This window comes from Myxine glutinosa, chromosome 11 (genome assembly GCF_964187855.1).
Source record: "Myxine glutinosa chromosome 11, kmMyxGlut1.1, whole genome shotgun sequence".
Taxonomy (NCBI): domain Eukaryota; kingdom Metazoa; phylum Chordata; class Myxini; order Myxiniformes; family Myxinidae; genus Myxine; species Myxine glutinosa.
Genome location: NC_136271.1, coordinates 112,154,556 through 112,180,454, shown reverse-complemented (window position 1 = coordinate 112,180,454; position 25,899 = coordinate 112,154,556). Strand labels below are relative to the sequence as shown.

The 25,899-nt window shown below is 43.0% G+C and overlaps 1 protein-coding gene across 2 annotated transcripts in view; it reads right to left on the bottom strand.

Moving 5' to 3' along the window:
• LOC137436988 (tyrosine-protein phosphatase non-receptor type 14) overlaps window positions 1–25,899 on the bottom strand; it is a 114,918-nt gene that overhangs the window by 49,396 nt on the left and 39,623 nt on the right. Inside the window, exons 2-8 of one of the 2 annotated variants that reach the window (XM_078787002.1) lie at window positions 16,904–17,007; window positions 12,939–13,248; window positions 12,593–12,762; window positions 12,098–12,195; window positions 11,135–11,202; window positions 10,602–10,672; window positions 7,391–7,478 (exon numbers count right to left, since the gene is read on the bottom strand). In XM_078787002.1, the coding sequence (XP_078643128.1) occupies window positions 7,391–7,478; window positions 10,602–10,672; window positions 11,135–11,202; window positions 12,098–12,195; window positions 12,593–12,762; window positions 12,939–13,109 (666 nt within the window). In that variant the 5' untranslated portion in view covers window positions 13,110–13,248; window positions 16,904–17,007. Of the gene's footprint in view, window positions 1–7,390; window positions 7,479–10,601; window positions 10,673–11,134; window positions 11,203–12,097; window positions 12,196–12,592; window positions 12,763–12,938; window positions 13,249–16,903; window positions 17,008–25,899 lie in introns of those variants that run through there. The other variant, XM_068131259.2, reaches the window with a different exon arrangement.

Sequence of the window (25,899 nt, the reverse complement as noted above, 5' to 3'; positions counted from 1 at the left end):
TGTACATCCTCGCTCACCTGTCACAACTAACTCACGCTCCATGTCACTCCCACTACTTTCACCTCCATTCCTGACAGCGCACTCACCCTTACTCTTGACAGCGCACTCTTTCCCCATGCACCTGTCCGTCACACACCTTTCTCGCGCACACTCTCCCGTCACACCCTCTGCAACACTTACCACAGGTGTGCATTCTTCCTTGCCTTTGACAGCGCACTCTTTCCCCATGTACCTGTCCATCACACACCTTTCTCGCGCACACTCTCCCGTTACACCCTCTGTAACACTCACCACACCGCGCTTCCATGTGCTCCCTCGCACACACGCTACGACCGACTCATTCTCGCCAACACCCTCACTCCTTGGCACACACTTTTTCCTCACACACCCCAGAGTCGGACTTTCTCGCACACCTCCTCTTTCGCACACCAGACCTGTCACACACCTCACCAACGGCCTTTCACGAACACCCGGATCCAAACCAATCCCCAAGCTTTTTAAATCCCCTGGCGCATCATACGCACGACCATATTGGTCACCACTTACACCGGGTCCTCTTCCTCTTCGCTTCTCCTCCATCACCTGCGAATCCCTCATCCGGTTAATGAGCACATCATCACGATCCAAACACAGACTTTGGACCAATTCTTTTATCTCCTCTTTTATCTCTTTCTTATCCCCTCTCCGTCGCTTCTTAATTTCGCTCATCCCTTCTTCCACTTCTTCTAATTTGTGCTTCACCTCTTTTATTCCCCGGTACGTCTCCTCAAGCTCATCCTCTAAGGCTACCTTGACCGTTTCCAGGTGCGTCCTCACCTGCCGGTCCTTCGTCTCCATTACCTCTATCACCTCGTCCAACCTCGTTGTCAGTCCCTCACGTACCATCTGACATTCCCTCTTTGTCGCTATCAAGTCGTTTTTTATGTCGTTTTGTGTCGCTTTTAAACCTCCTAATACCGCAGTGTTCCTTTGAACCTGCTCCACTAACTCCGTTTGTCCCACCGTCAGCTGCTCCACCTCCTGCGTCAGGTCCTCTATGCCCCCTTGTAACTTTACAGTCCCCTTTCTCACCTCCTTCTCCATGCGCTCCTTACAGTGCCTCACCTCCTCGCGCACTCCTCCGACCTCCTCACTCACTCCTCTTCTGATCTCTTCTCCCATCACTTGCATCTCCTGCCCAGATGCCACCCTCATCTGCTCCATTTCCTCCCTGTGAGCATCCAGTTTGGCTTCTACCCCCATTCTGACCCCCTCTATCTGCTGCCCCCTTTGGTTAACTTCCCTTTCCGCTTGGTCCCTCATGTCCCTCAATTTGCCTTCCATGGTGTTTTCTAACCCCTCTAACCCATTTTTCACTCCCTCTATCTGATTCTCCTGGGCAGCCATTCTATTTTCTACCCCCATTAACCCATTTTTCACTTCTTTTATCCCGTTGTCTAACCCCTCAAAATTATTGTCTAACTTCCCAAATTTCTTGTCTAACCCCTCACCAGTACCCCTCGCTTCGTCCCTCATTACTCCCAATTGCTCACTCTGAGCATCCATCCGGTTCCCCATTACCCCCATTTGGTTTCCCAACCGCTCACTATCAGCCCTCATTCCCACCATTTGTTCCATAAGGGCCCTCATTTGCAGGAGGAAAAGGTTCGAATCCACCAGGGGCGCTGCCGCGGGCGTGGGCGCCGTGGCCACCTCGTGCGTGACAACGCTATTTTGCGACCCTGCCGCCCTCACTGCTTCGCTCTCCTCGCGTCCCTCAATTTGGTCCTGGACCGACCCTGCTTCACTCTCCCCTACCGGACCGCAGCCGTCTTGATCCGCCATAGCGCGACTTGCAAAATTCGAGTTTCGTAAAACAAATCCAAATTTTTTTTTTTTTTTCGTTATAATTTCGGCGAGCGCAGTAACCGCGGGACCGCGCTCCGGCTCGATTTTGTCGAGCGCAGTAACCGCGGGACCGCGCTCCGGCTCGATTTTGTCGAGCGCAGTACGCGCTCCGAATCGATTTTCCCTCCCAAAATTTGGGCCTAACTAATTTAGTCCCGGGTCCGAATCTCACTCCTCGACACCAATTGTTACAGACACGACTTTGATGTTAAGGTGGGCCGAGCGGAATGGCCGTCGTGTCCGCACAAATTACCCGATTGTACCCGAACGTTGACGAAGCCGCGCCACGCTGGCTCAATAAGGAAAAAGAAGACACCCGGCTGGGTTATAATGACAGACACCAATGTTTCGATTCTCAATTATATTCGTACGGAAAAGGTTAGATTACAGGGGCTAGAGGTATATCACAGGAAGACGGGCACTTAGACACACTCTTATATTAACCCCGGACAGACGACAGGTAAACGGGACAACGGCTGACTCACACGGGGTTTGATGGCTAGGAAAGGCAGATAGCGATGGCTCAAGGTGCACTCTTGGCTCAAAGCAGGGTACAGTCCGGTCCAAAGATGCGGGGAGGTCACCGCGCTCGGAGGGGACGTTCTTTCTCAGGCGGGTCTTTCTCTCTCAGCGATCGCAGGCAACGTTCTTTCTCAGGCGGGGCGCATCTCACTCAGCGCTCGCAGGTCCTTCTTTCTCTTCAGCTGGGGGCGCATCTTACGTCACATCCGGCGCGGGGCCGCGTATATCCGGCGGGGAGTGACACGCCCTCGGCTCGCTAGCGCCGCCCCAGATGGAATCGGTCCGCCCTTCTGATTGGGTGCGGGGGGTTACCAGGCTCCGCCCTTGAGGAGGAGCTGACAGCCAGCCCCTCCGTGGTAACCCCGTGGAGCGCGTGGTCAATGGCGCTAATCGAGCCGGTGTGAGGACGCATCCTCCCCCGCGCCGCCGCCATCTCCTCTGTTGTGGTTGTAATTGTTGGGGAAGAAGATGGAAGGAGGTATGGGAAAGGTCCTAAACTCACTACTGATGCCATATAATCACATTCTGGTGCAACGAAGAGTCAGAATTAATGGAAACGAGTCCTTAACTGACATAGATTAAGAATAACTAGCAAGATGTCCGAAAGTTGTCTACGTGTGGTGCGGTGGACCTGGGCACGACATTTAATGGGGGAATAAGGGGAAGGTCGGCTCTACTGAGTGTTATTTACATGCAATGGGACTAGGGAATGGGGGATTGGGGAAAGTTGGGGAGTATTGGAGAAATAGGGGAATATTTACAAGCGGATATGGAGGCCAAATTCCATATTCGCAACAATATATACATAGAAATACCAGGAAATCAGAGCTGACCTTCTGCACTTTTGCCTCATATTCATCTTTTGATCTCAAATCCATAGTTATTGAGTATATAGCGATAATAACAAATTTGACTTCACTGTTCCAATACTTATGCAGGGCACTGCATATCCCTTTTACTGTTTTATATGAAACAAAGAAATCTTCCAACTGCAGTAGTGATGCCAAGGATTTCCAAGCTGGAGATGACCTCCCTGAAGATGAGCGACCTGTTTCCTAACAAAGTATTTTGGGTACAGTTTCTGTAGATGACGACAGTGAAGTTGAGTAAAGGCCTGGCAATTACTGCACCTTTCATCCATGTACTACTCGAGTACTAGACCATTTAAAGTTGATACAAGCCAGTTGAATTTTCAAATACTGATGTAGTTGTGATGTTCTTGTAAGAATGGTATTTGAAATGACATAAATCTAGGATCATGGCTCATTGCCACTCATTCGTTCTTTTTTCTTGGCTGTGGAACAAACTTCCCCATTCTCTCCAAATCTCATTCTTCCCTCCAGGTCTTCACGACAGCTGTTCACCACCATCTCAGATCATCCACAATCCACAACCATGATCCTCTCTACCCTTGCTAACCCACCCGCAACCACACCCAACCCAATCCCTTCTTCTTAGCTTCCAGTTTTCCCCTCCTTTGAGTTTTTTTCTGTATTCCTGTTGTCCTTTCCTGCCCCCAATGCCCCAATACCTACCCACACCCATTGTTTGTCCAAGTCTCCCTCTATCTTGGCATTCAACTCTGCTGTTGGTGTTTCCTCCTCTCTCTCTCTACTGTTCCTTTTGTTCTGTTACGTCCTGATCCATTCAGTGTACTACCAGTTCTTCCACAACCCTCGACTATGTGTACAAAAAAAAAAAATTGTCTAGGTCTATAGGACATAGACAGGACATTGCTGTGACAAACTGATCTGATGTTTTCCAACAAATTTGGTCTGAGACTTTGAGGGAACTTCAAAAAATAACCGTAAATAATTACTTGGCACTGTAAATAATTATGTCTAATTAATACCTATTTTGGAGAAAAAAAACTTGTAGCACATGAGATCAAAGTTCGTGTGGTCATGCACTCATTTAATGTTCAAATTAATGATCCCAAGTAGCCATATATATGTAGGCCTACATCTGATTCGGAATCTTTGGTCATTTTTGGGAAACAAGAGACCTTATAACACAGACGGTCGAATTTGGGGTCTTTCCTTGAACGAGACGATCAAATTAATAGCCCAAAGTGACCTTCAATGACCTAGGATGACCTTAACTCATAGTTGAATGATGAAGGGTGAACCTGATTGATAATTTTTGCATTCTGTATGCCATTAACTTTGATTGGATACCAAGTTCGATATGTTTATGGCGAGGTATAGAATTAGCCTAATTATGTTAAAATGATGAAAAATAATTATGAAAAAGGGCATGGTGTAAAAAAAAGAATTGCCCAACAGTGCCAGAGTGGCACCCATCAGATTTTCCCATGTATACATGTCGAACAATCTATAGCAAAAAATCAAAATCTCTTCTGTTGTCGGTTTCAGTTGTCAGCTACCTGATGATAACCTGGAAGTCCTAGCAGTGTCCATGTGTTTTATACCTCAACCTTCCCATGCCTCTTCCCCCAAAGCCCTCTCCCTCCCACAGATCTCCCGATGTCCCTGCTCTCAAATGTTGTACTTGTGTGATTCCCCCCTCTCTCCCCATCTTGTCTCCCACTCCCTTTATTATATGTTTTATGTGTCCGTTTTTTTTGTGATTCATGTTAGCTCCTACACGAGCCTCGATCTTGTATACAAAAAAAACAAACAAAAAAAAAACACCACAATTTAAGAAAGGATCCAGAGTGAAAATTGGGGAACTATAGACTTGTTAGCTTCACTTATATTATGGGAAAAGTGCTGGAGACATTAATTAAGGAACGGATAGGAAAACATTTAACAAAGCCAAACTAGTAAAAGAGAGTCAGCACGGATTCACCAAAGGATATCATGTTCAACAACGTCATTGGATTAATGAACAGGGTTATAAATAAATAAATTGATATATGTGGGAAAGTTACATGCCCAGACCAGGAATCGAACCCAGGTCCTCTGGTGAACCGTGCCAGTGCTCTGCCATCTGAGCTATCTGGGAAACCCTGACGAAGCATGAAATTTTCCCAAACATAGAATTGCAACGCTCTTTCCATCAATGCCACTGTCTTTCATCGATGGTCAGGGTCATCCAGATAGCTCAGATGGCAGAGCACGGGTACGGTTCACCAGAGGACCTGGGTTCGATTCCTGGTCTGGGCGCGTAATTTTCCCACATATACCAATTTAAAGTTATTGGAGTTCTACAAAGTAGTTTCCGATTGGGTGGATGAGGGAAAGCAGTAGATGTAGTGTATCTTGACTTTCAGAAGGCATTTGATTAATGTACCCCATGGAAGGTTGTCAGGTAAGGTGAGACTTGTGGAGTGCCTGGTTTGGTAGCTACCTGGATTGGAAACTGCCTTAGTGATAAGAAGTAAAGAATGGCTGTGAGTGGGAAGATGTCTAGCTGAGAAGGTGAACAGTAAGTAGTGCGGCACCTCAGGATCAGTACTGGGACCATTATTATTCATAATTTACATCCACGATTTTGATAATGGGGCTAAGAATCACTTTCTAAATTTGCAGATGTTGCAAAGCTTGGAGGTAAGGTAGATAGCAGAGAGGGTGCCAATCACATTCAGGAACGTCGAGATACTTTAATAGATTGGGTAAAAGATTGGCAGATGCAATTTAACATAAAAGAAATGTAGGGTGTTGGGGATGGGTAAGATTAATTAAAATAGAGATTACATGATGCAAGGGCCAATCTTGATGTTTGTCACACAGGAGAAAGATCTGGGGTTGGTCATAGATATGGGGGGACGGGGCGAGAGGGAGGAGTTGTTGTTGTTTCGTATGCAGCCTCTGGCTGCTGGTTTGCATCATTTCTCTGGAAGCGCATTTTGTGCCGCTGATGCAGTGCCCCAATTACCAGTGAGCTGGTACTCAATTTGCCGACCTCGGAAGGATGACAGGCTGAGTCAACCCCCTTGGCATTAATTCACCGATCGACCGGGATTCAAACTCAGGATCCTAGGATCCCAAGCCGGCACCCTAACCGCTAAGCCAACACCAGGCTTAGAGGGAGGAGTAAGCAGCCACCACTCAGTTCCAGGCAGCTATAGGTAAAGCTAGCATGGGTTTTTAACTCAATTGGTGCTTAATTGGTGTCCACCCTGCTGAAAAACTGCACTGCACCTATCTTGTCCACACCCTTCATTATTTAAGCATCTCTATCAGATCCCCACGCAATCTTGAGGGTAAAGAAGATGGGAGAGGAAGGGGGGAGGGGGAGTTGAGGGGGGTTTCAGTCGGAGACTCGTCAATGCATGGAGTGGTCTCCCCAAAAAGGTAGTGACAGTGGAGGGAGTGGATAAATTTAAATGCGAATGAGATAGGGACCTGGATTAATTGGAGATAAATCGGTTTGGGGATATTGGCTTGTGTGTGGATAGGTAACGATAGTGGGGCTGATGCAGTGCAAGTATGATGGGCCGAATGGCCTCTTCCTGCACCACAGTACATTGTCTGTATCCTATGGAATAGAAGGTGGCAGGAATTAGCAATTTGCCCAGCATTCTGGTAATAACCCATCTGCTCTTCACAAAAGACACCTTGGGATCTTTACTGTTCCAGCAAAATACCAGCAAACAGGCCAACAAGTTGAATGTGCATCAAAGCGCAATGCACTTTGTGATGCAACGCCCAACATACGAACAACAATCCGAGTTTGGAGTCGGGTCAGAGATCAAACAAAGGCTAGCCACCCGAAAGGTAAGTGAGTTATACCTCCGTATCATCTTGTTGGAATAGCCAAACGACTGGGTGAATAAGTGCACATCAAGAAGTTTGAAATATTAATATTATGACGTCACAGCAATTACATGATGATGTTACTAGAGCACAAACTCCAATCGTTTCACATTTCAGTTGAGTTCATGCGGTTTAACGGCGAGTGCAGATGTTACAGGAACACATGTGGCTGTGCATAGCTCCTCGTACACCAATAAATTATTGTGTACCAGCAAGTAAAAAAAAGGGAGAAATTAGTATCAACAATGAAATATACTTACTTTAGCTGCTAAACTCTCCTCTCCGTAGCCCTCTAGCCTCTCAGCTTCCATGATGTAACACAGTTCAGCCTCAGCTGGTGAAAGGCCACTGGGAGGACAAAATAGGTACAATAACAGGTAAAGAAGTGAGTGGCAGGAGAGCTCAATTGTTAACCTGCCACTTACTGGACTGTCTAGACTCTAGTCTGAGTTCAATCACTCATCAAATAAAACTTCACCAACAACTTCCATTCTGAGTCAGTGGCAGTGTGGGGAACTTTATCTCAAAGTATGCCAACTTTCCGATAGGGCTAAAAAGTGAACTGTTGTATATGATTGAATGTACTGGATGTTTAAGATGCCATAGTGTCATTCGAAAATAGCAGGCCATTGTGTAACAAAACCGGCCTATTTTCCTTGCCGAGAATGTAAATGTGATATGTTAGTTATAAAGCGATGGAGATGTAATGTAACACTGAGTTAATGCAAATATGACACATGCAAACATAGCACATCCTGTACATACATGACGGAGTTCAATATATATATATTTTTGTATACAAGATCGAGGCTCGTGAAAGAGCTAAGATTAATCACACAAAAAATCAAACAGACACACAAAACATATAATAATGGGAGCGGTAGACAAGATGGGGAGACAGGGGGAAGCACACAAACACAACATTTGAGAGCAGGGACATCGAGAGATCTGTGGGAGGGAGAGGGCTTCGGGGGAGGTGGCGTGGGAAGGGAGGGGGGGGGGGGGAGGGGAGAAGTATAAAACACATGGACACTGCAAGGATTTACAGGAAAGAAATTGGAATTTCAAAAAAAGTGCATCTGGGGTGAATTAACGGGGGTAGAAAAGATTACGGTTTTGGATGGGGGAAGATAAGAGATGGTGGTGAACAGCTGTTTTAAAGACCTGGAGGGAGGAGTGGGATTAAAGAGAGTGAGGGAGTTTGTTCCAGAGGCGGGAGAAAAGAGGAATGAAAGAGTGAAGGTGAGCAGGGAGTCCTGTCAATGTACATAAATGTATAATGTACAGTATTGTACATAAACCAACAGTCTTCGATCCAATAAGTTAACTAGAACGGCACTCAGTAGAGAGCATACCTCCGCCTGGTTGGCCGTATCACTCAATGTTGAAGAATCAATGAAAAAATTCTACTAGCCGAATCCAGATCTTCACCAAAAATCTAATAATTTTGTTCTTGTCACATACGCTACATCTCTGCCAAATTACCTTCGAATCCATTCACAACTTTTTGAGAGATTTTGTTCACAAACGGAGAGAAAAACAAACAGACAGACAGACAGGGGTGAAAACATAACATCCATCCACTTTTGGTGGTGGAGGTAACAATAAAATATACTTCCTTTAGCTGGTGTCCACCCTGCATGCATCGACAGCATGCCAACCTGGAACAGCATTGCCTAAACGGACTTCCAGACTCCAACCTAATTCTGCCAACTAGTAAAACAAACTTCCTCACTCTGTTTAGTCTTATGCTTCACTCCAGACTTTAGAGGTCATCATGGCCAACTGAGATCTCACATCCCATTTTTTATCTATTTCGAATTTCTTCTACTATTAAAAGCGAGCCAAATGCACTCAACTCAGACTTTTGATCTATTTTTTGGGATTTCTACAAAACGGTCTCGTTATATTTTGTCCCGAATCCAACATGAAATGCTCGAAATGAGCATGTAAAGGCAAACAGGTAAATGAAGACAAAATACGACGAGAGCTGTAAATCGCCTGCAGGTAACAGTCTTCCAAAATTGCAGGTGAAAAATGAGAATGAGGAAAAGTAGAAGCAAATAAACAATGAAAGGAAGAAGCAAAAGATGAAGTGAGGAAAGGACAAGTTGATTTTTGAGCAACTTATTTAACGGTAGGTTCTAGGGCCATGAAGATTGCCTGTCGATCTGAAATGATCTGGTTTTCTTAATTACTTCCGCCACCCAAGGTGGACGGAGGTTATGTTTTTACTCCCTGTCTGTTTGTCTATCTGTTTATTTGTCTGTGAACAAGATATCTCAAAAAGTTGTGGACAGATTTGGACGAAATTTGGTTGACAGGTTGGGTGTGTGACAAGGATGAATTGATTAGATTTTGGTGAATATCCGAATATTTAAGCAATTAAAAAAAAAAAATCAAACAATTATTTTTTAAAAATTTAAACAATTACAAACGTTCTTTTTTAAGTGATTCATCACCATTGAGAGATGGGGTCAAAAACAATATATTGCATAGTATCTCAAAAAGTTGTGGACAGATTTGGACGAAATTTGGTTGACTGGTTGGGTGTGTGACAAGGATGAATTGATTAGATTTCGGTGAATATCTGAATATTTAAGCAATTTAAAAAAATGTTTTTTTAACAATTATTTAAAAAAAAAAATTAACAATTAAAAACGTTCTTTTTTAAGCGATTCATCATCATTGAGAGATGGGGTCAAAAACAATATATTGCATAGTATCTCAAAAAGTTGTGGACAGATTTGGACGAAATTTGGTTGACAGGTTGGGTGTGTGACAAGGATGAATTGATTAGATTTTGGTGAATATCCGAATATTTAAGCAATTAAAAAAAAAAAATTCAAACAATTATTTTTAAAAAATTTAAACAATTAAAAACGTTCTTTTTTAAGCGATTCATCATCATTGAGAGATGGGGTCAAAAACAATATATTGCATAGTATCTCAAAAAGTTGTGGACAGATTTGGACGAAATTTGGTTGACTGGTTGGGTGTGTGACAAGGATGAATTGATTAGATTTCGGTGAATATCTGAATATTTAAGCAATTTAAAAAAATGTTTTTTTAACAATTATTTAAAAAAAATTTTTAACAATTAAAAACGTTCTTTTTTAAGCGATTCATCATCATTGAGAGATGGGGTCAAAAACAATTTATTGCATAGTAGGTCAAAAAGTTGTGGAAGAGTTATGATAAAACTTGGTGAATGTGTTTATTTGGTGACAAGAACAAGCCGATTGGATCTTGGTTCATTCCTGGATCCAGATCCGGCCTATCAGTGGGATACGATATGTAAATGTTCAGCCTGGTGGAGGTATGCTCTCTACCGAGTGCCGTTCTAGTTTTACATACTATCCTGCAACCCCTAACCCAGTTTCAGCCAAACCATTTCAGCCTTAAATTAAAGAACCCCCTAATGGCCTAATGTCTTTCATAACTAAACCTGCAGATTGAAGTCTCTCATACCAGCAGGAACGATGCATTGCGGCAACTCTCTGAGTCAGCTCCTCCAACTTCTGCTCATCTTCCCCCCAGGACTGCCAGAAGCAGGAGAGTGAGTGCGAGGAAGCAAAAGAAATGCCGAACAGCACGTTCTCCAAAATGCCACGTCAATATAAAGTGATGTTAGCGTGCCCAGGATTGTCACTTTCAAATAGACGCAAGCTCAAAATGTTCCAACAGACAGTCAGCGATTTAGCTCCTTGGGAATTCCGTTTTGATTTTAATTCATGTTGCAATGATCTAAGGCCCAGGTAAGAAGCTTATGCACTAATCACATGCAAGACGAGGAGCTTGGTATTCAATGGACAAGTCAAAACAGTGTATGGGGTTTTAAACCACATAGGATCCCTGCAGCGCCATGCGCAAGTCACATGTTCAGATGGAAGCAAGAAATAAGCCAACCTGTAATGTTTTACACAACAATCTAAGCTTTTGATCTACACCGAGGAGCAAAGCGTTTGCAGATGTTCCATGCAACATAGAACCTTATCTCTTACCAGAGGGAAGAGCTCATAGTCTCTGAGAAAATCCTGTGATTCAAGCCGGTTAAAATCACCAAAATTGGCTGCAAGAAGGAAATGAAAGACCAGAGTTACAATTGAGTCGAATCATCGAAATATACAGGATGTAGTTGTAGATAAATGACTTCTACAAACTTATAATAGAGCAAAATTCATAATATACTGTAATATATTTTAATGTGATTCCAATGGGATCACGCAGAGTTTTCTTCGAGTTAACCATTCTGGGTTCTATTCTCAACTAGACTACAAACTGTCAGACTAGCGTGTTTCATCAAAATATCTGTTGGGAAGGATGTGAAGCAGGTAACCAGTCTGCTAATGAGCACAGATTGCTCATGGACGTCATCCACAAGTCTTTCAAGAAAGATTTGGAGAGTCATTGCAGGCACTCTGGCCAAATTCCTGCCCTAGCGAGTCAAACCTCAGGCCTAGCCAGGCGGTTTGTTGTAAAATTAGGCTTGTTGTTGGGCATATTGGGCATATCTTGGGCATGTTTGGCATATTGGGTTGTAAAATTGGGCATATCTCGATCAACGTCTTGTTGATTTCATCTATTGGTCTACCTATCCGTCGATGCAGATCAACATTATCCTTAAGCCTGATGTGGGCTTAACGGTTAAGGAGCTACATTAGGATCTTAGGGTCTTGAATTCAAGCCCCTGCTCTTCCTTTAAATAATACCAGGTGGGTTAACTCAGCCTATCATCCTACCAAGGTCGGCAAAATGAGTAGCAGCTTACTGGAAACAGGGGGAACTGCCTCAGAAGCACAGCCACACTCCTAGCAATGATGCAACCAGCAGGCACAGGCTGCATACGGAATAATAATTCAATCCAATCCTTCACCAGAAAGACAAGTTATTTCTCAATCCAGATACAGGACTCTTGCTAGATTGAGGAGGTACAGGTATCATTAAAATATTGGGGCTTCCCTTACCTTGGGCAGAAAGGGCAGCAAGACGAACACCTTGCTCATACGAGCATCGCAGGCGTCCCTCTGTCACATAACTCCGCAGTTGCAGATAATACTGGTACCTGGAGTAACAAGAGACCACAACAATGCAAAACATTTGCGCATTCACAAAGGTGTCCTCATCCATTGTCCGCAACAATCCACAGCATCTTTGTACTCCTATAATTTTCATTCCAAATTTAACAATCTGCTCTTTTTCTAAAAGGAATATAGGAGAGTAAAAAAAACTAAACAAAAGGAGAGCCTCATCAAATCTATTATTACTTGAGAAATAAGGTATTCCTCAAATGACGAAACATTGTTTACGATTAGGAAGTGCGAGACAGCAGAAAAGTCAATAAAAGTTAGTTGATAAAGGATGCCATAATTTTAAGCTAGTTCCTGTATTAAGATAGGAGCTCTGGCTGGGAGCCGGAATGCCGGAATGCCTAAGGAATGCTGAACCAAGCATGCCCGTACCTCGTGGCCTCGTGCGGAGGCAAGGCCGTGCTGGGCACGGGAAATGTGACACCAAAATAAAGCACGGCCTCGGCAGCTTGCTTGTCCAACTGTTTCTTGAGCGCCTTCTCAAGGTCAACCCAACGGGTCTGCTGATGCCGAGTATAGAACCACAAACCAAAGAGGGACACCTACACAGGTGTGGCCGTGGAGCAAAACAGCACCAAAGGTGTTGATGAAGATTAGTATACAAGCATTACCTAGCTTCTCCAAAATAATCTCCTTCAGGTCCTTCAGACCATTTCTCATTAACCTCACTCAACATTTCACAACCTAACCTGAAGGGGGTTTGTTTAATCCCTTCTACCTCTGTGAGCTCGAGTCTCTGGGCAATGGCCTCCAAGCACTCTCGTCCAGTTCCTTCGGCCGACAGTGTGCATTCTACCACCAGTCCATCCAGCAAGCGGATACGTGTCACAAAGCTTGCTTTCCCTGAAACATTGTACCGCCGTGTCCGTTTCAGCAAGCCGAACGGCATTGTGGGTGACTCCAGCGCGCTTTGTGGGTTGTAGCAGTGGTTAAGGTAATGGTGGTGGTGGAGGTGAAGGTGATGGCAGTCCTTGAAGTTCTGCTTACAGTATTCGCTGTGGTGGTGGTGCTTGCAATGCAAGAGAGATCTGTGGTGGCAGAGCAATCACGGTACATAGTCAATGATCAGAAGGGATGTAGTAAATCAGTATCAAGAGCTATAGTGAAGTATCTGAATTTCTGTGGTGGTATTTCAGGCACAGGGTGAGAGGGTTGGTGGATGACTTGTGATGTGTGGTATCACAATCGGTTCAAACAGAGTTGACTGGATGTGGGAGAAAGCAATGCAAGTATCGGACTGACTCATTAAGTGGAATAATATGTTGGAGATTTGTGTTCAAATTTGATGAAAAAGCGATGCCTCATTCCCATCAGTATCCACAACCTAGAGTAAACGAAGTTAGCCGTTCAAAAAAATAATTTGCCTCAAGGCATTGAACCACTTTCTACAGTCGTGGCCAAAAATATTGGCACTCATTGCACTTTTTTCTCATAACTTTCAATTTTCTCTAAAAATAAGTTGAAATTGACAAAAGTATTTGGTCTCCACAATTCTCTATTTCACTGTTAATATTACAGAACCTTTGTTTTTGATTCAGAACTTAATATATCCTTTAAGGGTCAAAAAAGAAAAAGAAATGGCATTGACAAAATTATTGACACCCGAGACTTAATATTTGGTAGAACAACCTTTGGACAAAATAACTGGTCAAGCGCTTCCTAAATCCATGAATGAGCTTCCTACACCTCCCTACTGGCAGTTTGGCCCGCTTCTCTTGTGCGAACTGCTCCAGTTCTCCCAGATTTGAAGGGTGCCTTCTCCCAACTGCTGTTTTCAGATCTCCCCACAGGTGTTCAATGGGATTTAGATCTGGACTCATTGCTGGCCACTTCAGAACAGTCCAGCGTTTTGTCTTGAACCATTCCTGGATGCTTTTTGAAGTGTGTTTGGTGTCATTGTCCTGCTGCAAGACCCATGACCTTTGACGGAGACCCAGCTTTCTGACACTGGGTTCTACATTGTGCTCCAAAATGCCTTGGTAATCTCTTGATTTCATGATGCCATGCACACATTCAAGGCACCCAGTGCCAGAGGCGGCACAACAACCCCAAAACATCACTGAATCTCCTCCATGTTTGACTGTACGGAAGGTGTTCTTTTCTTTGAAGGCTTCATTTTGTTTTCTGTAAACATAGAGATGATGTGTTTTACCAAAAACCTCTAAGTTGGCCTCATCTGTACACAGGACATTCTCCCAGAAGGATTTTGGCTTGTTCAGGTGCGTTTTGGCAAACTCCAGTCAGGCTTTCTGATATCACTCTCTCAGCAGTGGGGTCCTCCATAGAACCCCCTTTCATTGAGTTGGCGGCAGATGGTGCGAGTTGAAACTGTCATACCTTGTGTCTGAAGGTCAGCTTGAATCTGTTTGGTAGTTGATTGAGGTGCTTTCTCCACCATTCGAACAATCCTTCGCTGCAATCTTCGATCAGTATTCTCTTGCGGCCACGTCCAGGGAGGTTGTTTACAGTGCCATGGGCCTTAAACTTAAGGAACACCAAGGTCTCTGGATATGGACTTGAAGCCTTGAGATTGTCCATGCTTGGCTACAATCTTGTGTCTGACCTCCTCAGACAATTCTCTGGTTTTCTTTCTTTTCTCCATGCTCATTGTGGTACACACAGTGACACAAAACAGCAGAATGACTGTTTTTCTGTATTCAAACTGGTTGAATAAGTGATTTTTAAAAATGTTGCAGGCACCTGAAACTCACCACAGGTGAGTTCAATTCCAAAGTAAAGGAGAATCACCTGCTTGAAATCTAATTATTTTATAACAACTTCGAAAAGGTGCCAATAATATTGTCCCAGCCATTATATGATTTCTAAGTAAGATTTAGTAATTTTAGTAATAAGGTAGGATTGAGTAATTTTTTCAGCTTTTTTTGTTTTGTTCCACTACAATCCAAATAAATACAAATGTAGATACCAAAATATGTTTTAATTTCAACAATTTTCTGGAAGAAATGGTGCATTATTTTAAAAAAGTGCAAGGGTGCCAATATTTTTGGCCACGACTGTAAAAGGCTAGGAAAAAGCGGACCGCTTACACTTACTGAGTGAGCAATCCCAAATGTAATCATGCAATGAATGTATCCTCCAAGTGTGTGTGTGTGTGTGTGTGTTGTTGGTTGTTATCTACTACATATGTGGGTTTCAGAAGGTGGAACAGAGACCTCCCAGGTCTTAAAGTATCCACCTTTGTGTGCTAGTGTGTGTGTATTTGTGTGTATATATATATATATTCCAGAACCCTCCATTTCTTTCTTTCAGCCATTCCTTGGTGGATTTACTGGTATGTTTATGGTCATTGTCATGTTGCAAGGTCCTCCTTCGGTTGAGCTTCAACTTTCCGACAGAGGGCCTCACATTATCCTCAAGCACACTCTGGTACAATGAAGAATTCATAGTGGATTATATGATGGTGAGCTGCCCAGGCCCTGATGCAGCAAAGCTGCCCCAAACCATAATATTTCCACCACCATGCTTTACAGTTGGTATCAGGTTCTTGTGGTCAAATGCTATCTTTGGTTTTCGCCAAACATGTCTTCTGGTACTGTGGCCAAATAGCTCTACCTTTGACTCATCTGTCCAGAGCACATTGTTCCAGAAGTGCTGGTCTTTGCCTTGGTGTTCATTGGCAAACTTTAGTCTTGCCCTGATGTTCTTTCTGGACAGCAATGGTTTCCTCCTGGCACACCTCCCATGTCGATCAAATTTGTGCAGCCTCTTTATAATGGTAGACTCGTGCACTTTGACATCAACAGTGGCAAGAGCTACCTGTAGGTCCCGTGATGACATTCTGGGGTTCTTTTGGAGACTTCTTTCAGCATCTTGCGGTCGTCTGCTCTCAAGCTGAACTTGCTGGGGCGGCCTGGCCTGAACAAGTTGGCAGTTGTTTGGAATCTTCTCCACTTGTAGATGATGTTCCAGACAGTCGAATGATTGATTTCAAATTGTTTCGATATCTTTTTAAATCCCTTCCCAGACTCGTCGGCATCTATAACCTTCTTTCTGAAGGCCTCAGAGAGCTCTTTTGATCTAGGCATGGTGACGCCGCACACTTCAACAACAAAGAGCAAACCAAACGAAATGTCTGAGGTTTAAATAAGACAGCTTCCTCCAAGATCCTCTCTAACGATGTTCTAATCATTTGCACCTGAGCTGGTGCACCTCATTCTAATTTTAGGCATTTGAAGTAGTGATAAATGTTGGGGTGTACTTACTTTTTCCACATGCGAAATTTGCATTTAAGTTTATTTAAATTATACAATGGACAACAAAATGTAAATGTTTCATGATATTTGTTATATTATATTATATCACCTTTATCTATCAATATTGTTGAAATGAAGATCAAATAGCTGTATGTTGAAATATGTTGAAAAAGTCAAAACTTTACATGGGGTGTACTTACTTTTTCACGTGACTGTATGTATATATATATATATATATATATATATATATATATATATATATATATATATATATATATATATATATATATATGTATATATATATATATATATATATATATATATATATATATATATATATATATATATATATATATATATATATACAGTATATATATATATATATATATGTGTGTGTGTCATATATAATTTGTATGATGTCAAATAAATGTGTGTGTGTGTCCAATGAGTGACTAAAGTTGGCACGCACATAGGATGTGCATCATCGTTCAAAGAACAGTCCTCAGCACTTGCATTCAGCAGATTTCATGAGTCACATTGCAAGGTTGTTGGCCCATCATGTTGGCCTTTAGCCTGCCCAGAAAAAGATAAAATGTGAACACTCCATGTCAACACAATTGCTAGCTATGTGATACAGAAGAACAATCCTCTCAATGATCTTCCTCGAAGTAAACTTTCCATTAATATCATCATGAGTATTAGATTTGCAGCTTTAATAAGACCACTTTTGGTCTTCAGTGGGTGAGTGAAAACTCGATATATCCCATAACATCCATGTACAACCACTGTAATTCATACATTTTGTATTTTAAAGCTCATTCAACGAGCAATTGAAATGTCCTCTGGAAGCCTTTAATGGTCTTGGCCTTGAACAATAAAAGCTTTTGGTGTGGCCAGCTACGATTTACTGTTCCAGCACTGTGAAAAAGCTGTAAAAGTAAATGTTAGTGTTTGGCTGTAATGCTGCTAAGTTTAAAATTATACTTTAGAAGGAAGAGTGGTCGTCCCTAGTTAATCTATCAATACAAATTATTTCATGGATTTTAAAAGGTTAATTGTGTTGCACTTTTGTTTTCACTCCGAGCCAAAGCTCTGAGCTATTTATTCCGCCCAGCACGAAATGGGGGGTGCACAATCGGGCGGCGGAGGTTAAATTTGTCTAAAAAGAGGGCAAAATATCCTGCTTGTGAAATAAAATTTAGCATCAACATTATTCATGCCCGTTCTCTCGTCATTTCAAAAGTGAATGTTGAGCTTTTCAAACATCGCGCGGGAAGCGGTCGCCGTGTGATGGGCACAGACAAACGCACAGGCAGACACCAGGGTTCACAATATATAATAGATGACTTCTCTTTCAAGGAACTTCAACACAGAAAGAGAGCATTCGGCCCATCATGCCTGCACAATGGTTGCCAATCTATGACAGGTTTTTTATACAGAGTCAAGGCTCGTGAAAGAGCTAGAACACTGAAATAATCAGGATGCAACAAGACAAAATAAACAGTGAGACGGGGGATACCAATAGCTGAGGTGAAGAACAAAATAGATGGAGACTTGGACAAACAATGGGGTGGGGAGGAATGGGGTGGACAAGATGGATACAGAACGAAACTTCTTCCACCACCTCCTCCCTCTCTCCCACTCAGCTCTCCCTCCCCCACTCACCTCTCTCTTCCCCAATCACCTCTCTCTTCCCCAATCACCTCTCTCTTCCCCAATCACCTCTCTCTTCCCCAATCACCTCTCTCTTCCCCAATCACCTCTCTCTTCCCCACTAACCTCTCTCTCTCCCCCACTCACCTCTCTCTTCCTACCCTCCCCTGGTACCCCCCTCCCCTCTCTCCCCAACTAACCTCTCCTCCCCCCCCCCCTACTCTCCCTCCTCCACCGTCTTCTCTCCCCTTTCTCCCCCACTTCCCTCTCGCTCTCCCCCACTCCCTCCCTCTCTCCCCCACTCTACCCATCCCCTCCCCCACTCCCTTCCTCTCTCATCCCACTCTCCTCCGCCTCCCATACTCAACTCTTCCTCCACCACTCTTCTCTCCCCACCCCCCCCCCCCCCATTCTCCCCACCCCCTTTCTCCCCCCTCCCCTCTCTCTCCCTTCTCCTCTATATCTCCGTGCTATATCCCTTTGAGCAGACGCTCTAACTCTTAACAAATTACATCTTCAAGTCCATCAATAATTAAATTCAGGTTTATTTTGGACCTCTTTGAAGGTCACAATACTAAATGGAGGTTTTTATTTTTAATTAAATGATTAACAATGCAAACTTTATTCAAAAACTTTCAATATAGACTGCTGTTATTAACAAGCTGACAAGGTTTCTTCAACCTTGTGATAATCCTCATACTCTGTCAAGGAGCATTGGTGCCGCCGAAGCAGCTACCTGATCGAGCAAGGGTTATACTCTGGGTGGTTTGCCATTGCCTTCCCTGCAGTACTTCAGGCAGGAATTCGTAATTTGCCAAGGCACTGGCGATAGCTCGCCCACTCTTTGCGAAGGACACTGTGGGGATATTTAACATTCACCAACTAATGTTGGTAGACGGGCAAGCTGACCAGTTGTCCCGTATATTATGGGATTGTCCTGTTTTTTACTCAAATGTCCCGTGTCCCATTTCAAACCTTCCCGGGATGCCATTTGTCCCATATTTTTTGTCCTCCAAACAATATTTGAAAAAGGAAAGGAAAGACGGCATGCAACGCTGGCACGTACACTTGCATCATGGCAACAATATGCCATCAATAAGGCCAAGCAGCAGCTGGAAACGAAACACTGTCATGGGACTCGTCACACGGGACTGGGAGTGATGAAGCTTTGAAGGGCCAAAGTTCACTGAAAAAGAGGAAGGCGACCACAAAAAGTATCTGTGTCTTTCGTGAGAAATGGCATAACTGGCTTTCCACCAGTTATGACTGGTTGATGATACTGAAAATTGTCATGGAGCTTACTGTACAGTTACAGTATGTTCGCAGAGTTGCTCCATTTCCCACGGCGGCTTATCCGATATCAAGAAGCATGCTGCAGGAAGTACGCACAAGTCTAACTTGATGGTTACTGCATATCAAGCAGCATGCTGCAGGAAGAACGATCAAGTCTAAATTGATGGTACCGCATATCAAGCAGCATGCTGCAGGAAGAACGATCAAGTCTAAATTTATGGTACCGCATATCAAGCAGCATGCTGCAGTAAGAACGATCAAGTCTAAATTGATGGTACCGCATATCAAGCAGCATGCTGCAGGAAGAACGATCAAGTCTAAACTGATGGTTACCGCATATCAAGCAGCATGCTGCAGGAAGCACGCACAAGTCTAAATTGATGGTTACCGCATATCAAGCAGCATGCTGCAGGAAGCACGCACAAGTCAAAATTTATGGTTACAGCATATCAAGCAGCATGCTGCAGGAAGCACGCAGAAGTCAAAATTTATGGTTACAGCATATCAAGCAGCATGCTGCAGGAAGCATGCACAAGTATAACTTGATGGTTACCGCATATCAAGCAGCATGCTGCAGGAAGAACGTTCAAGTCTAAATTGATGGTTACCGCATATCAAGCAGCATGCTGCAGGAAGCACGCACAAGTCTAAATTGATGGTTACCGCATATCAAGCAGCATGCTGCAGGAAGCACGCACAAGTCTAAATTGATGATTACCGCATATCAAGCAGCATGCTGCAGGTAGCACGCACACGTCTAAATTGATGGTTACCGCATATCAAGCAGCATTCTCCAGGAAGCACGTACAAGTCTAAATTGATGGTATTCTTCAATCTTCAATCAATGTTTTCAATCCCTTTTTTATGACACTCTAAATTGAGCTCACAATAACAACAACCACAAAGACCTAAAGTAGCATAAATTAATTTCTACACCCTTTAAATCTTTATTTTATTTCAATTAAATTATATACAGTGCCTTCAAAAAATATTCACACCCCTTCACTTTTTTATATTTTGTTGTGTTACAGCCTGAATTTAAAATGGATTCATTTGAGATTTGTCATTGATCTACACATAATACCCCGTAATGTGAAAGTGGAATTAATTTTTTTAGAATTTCTTTTACAAAATATGATTGAATGAATGATCGTTTTAAGGCCATTTTCCCCGCTGCAGTGGGGGTTAGCCTTGCGGGCCCCATGACAATCATGGTTCCCTGTTTGAGGCAATGTTTTTATGGCCAGATGCCCTTCCTGGCGCCAACCCTTAGTCGCCTCTTACGATGTGCAGGGATACGGTGTACCTATTCTAAATCGGGGTACACACCGGGATCATTCATCCCAGCAAGCTGGTACTCAATTTGCCGACCTCGGAAGGATGACAGGCTGAGTCAACCCCCCTGGTGTTAATTTAGCGATCGACCGGGATTTGAACCCAGGATCCTAGGATCCCAAGCCGGCACCTTAACCGCTAAGCCAACACCAGGCTTTTATTATTATTATTTCTTATTAATAAACATTAAAATAATTATTAATAAACACAATATAAATAAATTTAAACATTAATAAATAAACACCAGATTATTTTTTACAAAATAATTAAAAATAAAAAGCTGAAATGTCTCGACTCAATAAGAATTCAATCCCTTTGCTATAAATTTAAAAAAACCCACCTTTAGAGGCCATTTTTCCCCGCAAGCGGGGGTTGGCCTTTTTCGGGAACCGTGGTTGTTGTTGTTTTTCGGTCCCCTTTTTGAAGCAATGTTTTATGGCCGGATGCCCTTCCTGACGCCAACCCTTTTTGCCGCCTTTAACGACAAGCAGGGAATTACCAGTGAACTGGTACTCAAATTTGCCGACCTCGGAAGGATGACAGGCTGAGTCAACCCCCCTGGCGTTAATTCAGCGATTGACCGGGATTCGAACCCAGGATCCTAGGATCCTAAGCCGGCACCCTAGCCGCTAGCCCAACACCAGGGATCAACACCAACTAACCTTTGCTATGATACTCCAAATTGAGCACAGGTGCCTCCATTTTCCTTTGATCATCCTTAATATGTTTCTACAACTCGATTGGAGTTAACCTGTGGCCAATTCAATTGATTGGACATGATTTAGAAAGAAACACACCTTTCTACATAAGGTCACACAGTTGACAGTGCATGTCAGAGCAGGGCAGAAAGTTTACCATGAAATCCAAGGAGGTGTCTGTAGAAATCTAAGATAGAATTGTGAGGAGGCATAGACCTGGGGAAGGGTAGAAAACAATTTCTAGTGTTGAAAGTTCCCAAGAGCACAGTGAGCTCCATCGTTAGGAAATAGAAAGAACATGGAACTACCCAGACTCTTTTTTGAGCTGGCCATCCAACCAAACTGAGCAACGGGGCAAGAAGGACCTTGGTCAGTGAGGTGACCAAGAACCCAATGACCACTCTAGCAGAACTACAGAGTTCCTCGGCTGAGATGGGAGAACCTGCTGGAAAGTCAACAGCCTCTGCAGCACTTCACAATTCCAGACTTTATGGCAGAGTGGTCAGACAGAAGCCACTTCTGAGAAAAAGGCACATGACAGCATGCCTGGAGTTTGCAAACAGACATGTGAAAGACTCTGAAAGCATGAGGCAAAATATTCTGTGGTCTGATGAGACGAAAATTGAACTCTCTGGCCTAAATGCAAAGTGCTATGTCTGGCGGAAACCAAGCTCAGCTCATCACCCATCTGACACCATTCCAACCGTGAAGGATGGTGGTGGCAGCATCATGCTATGGGGATGCTTTTCAGCAGCAGGGATTGGGAGACTTGTCAGGATAGGGGGAACATTGAATGGTGCCATATACAGGCAAATGCTTGAGGAGAACTTGCTTCAGAGTGCAAAAGATCTTAGACTGCGGCAAAGATTTACGTTTCAACAGGGCAATGACCCCAAGCACACAGCCAAAGCAACACTGGAATGGCTTCAGAACAAGAACATGAAAGTCCTTGAGTGGCCCAGCCAAAGCCCAGACTTGAATCCCATTGAGAATCTGTGTAAAGACTTTTATTGCTGTTCACTGACACTCTCTATCCAACTTGCCAGAGCTTGAGCAAATCTGCAAGGAAGAATGGGAGAAACAAAATATTGGAATGGGAGAAGGGAAAAGAATGGGAGAAACGAGGCTTCTACGAAGTATTGACTCAGGGGGTTGAATATTTATGTAAATGAGATATTTCTGTGTTGCATTTTTAATGACTTTGTAAAAATTTCTAAAAATAAAAATCCACCTTGACATTATGGGACATTATGTGTAGATCAGTGACAACAAAATCTCAATTTCATCCATTTAAATTCAGGATGTAACACAACAAAATGTTCAAAAGTGAACGTGTGTGATTGTTTTCTGAAAGCACCGTATATACGTATGCATGTATGTATGTATGTATGTATCCTCCAAGTGTGTGAGTGTGTGTGTGATGTGTGATGTTGGTTGCTATCTCCATATGTGGGTTTCAGAAGGTGGAACTGAGTCCTCCCAGGTCTCAATGCATCCACCTCCATGTGTGTGTCTGTGTAATACGTCATGTATAACCCTAACCCAAAACCTAACCCTAACTCAACTGATCTGTGTTCAATTCCCCCATCCATGGAAAAACGCAATAAGGTACAGTACAGTAAGTCATTTTGCACAGTTTTAATCAATGAATAAGAAGACATGTGACAAAACACTGCTGATTACCATAAATTCTCATATACAGTATACGCACTCACGCACACACACACTCTTCTCCTTTTAGCAATAGATGCAAAAAAAACGTATAATATTGTAATTGACTCTGTCTGTCTATGTCCGTCTGTCCATCCGTTCCTCACGCTATCTCCTTCTAAATGGTTGTGCAAAAATTCACCAAACTTGGTATACGATGATAAATACATGGCAAGAATGTGCGAGAGCAGTATCATTTTTGGCCTTGCCCCCTGTGGTGGGGTCAAAAGGTTAAAATATCAAAATGTGCAATTCTGGGCAAATTTTAAAACATTATTTAATGAAACTTTGTACTGCATGTGGAATATTTTGGATTTGATCCCCGGTTCATGCCCCAGGAGGTGGGGACTTAAGATTGACTTTAAACTTAACCTGTGCATTCACCAGCCCCAAATATGACCTTTCCATCGCTGTTAAGAAGCACCCAAACCAGATACGGCGTCTATCTCCAACTCTGTTGTTGTGTAAACCCCGGTTTTAGGTAACAAAAATTGTTGTACATGCACAATAGACGTTCACAGGCCTCGGAGATCGCTATTTCTAGGGGTTCTGTGCAATGTGCGCCGAGCATTCTGGGACAGATTATGTCATTTTGAAAGTCCCATATTCTATAAGTCAATACTATTTTCAAATCACATTGCAAGCCATATGCCATAAAATAAATTGTTTAGGGATTATAGGATTGCTGTTGAGCCAATGTGCAATTTCACAACACATTTAAAAAGACTCAGCATGAACCAATTATGAAATGCCACAATCTGCGCACGACATAACCAATGGTGATTATCATGTATGAACCATGAAGACCACGGCAGATATCATTACAAAGAAGAATACCAAGCAATAAAGGATCGCTAAGAAATAAGATTGCGCAATGTGATTTTATTAAGCTTGACATGTGAAGTTGGATGATTGAAGATATTAATTGAGTGTATTCATTTGCTGTTACGCCAGGTACCAGTACCAGGATGAATTTGTTACACGAAGCTGTTACGCCAGGTACCAGTCCATTTACTTGTTGTTGAACTTCCTTTCCTTTCATCGATTTGCTTCTGCAACATATCAAAAGCGCTAACCCTGGCAACCAACCAGATAACAAGACCAAGTAAAAGGAAATTACATTTGATCTCATTTGACAAATTTAATTTGAAAGCAGCCTTTCATTTGATTTTTTTATTACAGCTGCAACTAACGAGAATAAGTCACATGGGGATGCTTGTTGTTGCTTCGTATATGCAGCCTGTAGCTGCTGGTTGTATCATGGAGTGCCGCTGACGCAGTGACCCTGGTACCAGTAAGCTGGTACTCATTTGGCCGACCTCTGAAGGATGGCAGGCTGAATCAACCCACCTGATGTTATATCAACAGCACGACAGGGTTTCAAACTCAAGACCCTAAGATCTTAAACCAGCCACCTTAACCGTGAAGCCAACACCTGGCTTATGGGACTGGTGAGGCAGGTTGTCAACTACAGCAAGGTCCTAGTCAAGCAAAGAAGTTGGGAACTATGCTCGAATATACAAGCCTTTTACCTTAAAATCGGTACAGACCACTAGGTGTCTTTATAGTGTAGGAGCAGCATGGTTCAAGACATCTGCAATCGAAAACATGACAGCTGGCTTTGTGCAACCTCAAAAGGAAGGCACATTGCGAATTTGTTTTCCTGACAGTGTAACACCTGACAGCATTATTATTGATCTCATATGACAGTTTCTGAATACTGGATCCCAACGTTTATACCCCAATCAGGAATGATTCCTGATTCTCAAGTCCTCAAATTCTCAAAAAATTCTCATCATTCTCAAAATAAAAATTCTCCAAAAAAAAAAAATCAAATCCTCAAATTCTCAAAAACCCAAGTCCTGCACAAAACGAAATTCAACGCACACGTTCATCCTTTTCCCTTTTATTTCCAGACTGTGCCACATAACTATTCCAGCGGTGGGCGAGTTTCCTCAATGCCATGGAAATAGAAGTTGTGCTCTTATGCCACGCGTGAAGCAAAAAGCGGGGTTAAGCAATCGGTTCACTTCTGTCTGTTTGTCCTCCTGTCTACAAACGTCAGTTTATGATCGAGGAACAACTTATTTTCAATTTAATGTTGTTTTTGAGCACCAATCGGAACATGAATCGGAAAACAAACCTGTATCTCACCAGTACATCGACTCTGAATTTGTCCCAATCGCGCATGTGCAGAGGAGCAAGATAATTTTTTTACCTGTGACATATCACAGATCTACAATAGCTTCACGCCACTATTGTTGTTGTTGCTGTTGTTATTATTTATTGGGGTTTTTGTTGTGGGTCGATTTTTGAAATGTGCACCCATTGGTCGGACAACTGCCGGACCAAACCCACATTTGAGGCCCGTGCCTAGATCTACTGTAATCTATATACCCCACAGAAATTAATAACATAACCCTTCCTGCCGCTCCTGTACGGAGTGGGTGTACTAGTTGTCTGAAACCAGACCCAGCTGTCCGTCAGATTCGCAATTGATATTGAACCAAACCGTGAAGACCCTCGGAGATCAATGGAAAAAAGAAAAAAGAAAAAAAAAGATGAATTGTATAATACCATAAACAGCAAGGACGAGGGAGTTGAGAGGACAAAGGAGGTGAAAAAATATCTATTTGGTGTCACAGGTTAGGTTTTAGTCTATCTGCCTATCTGGAAGTCAAACGAAATTGAAAATCATTCCAAACTGGAAACTTACTGTTTTTAAGGAAGCCATAAAGGACACAAGCAACAGGTATGAATAACTAATGTAATGTAT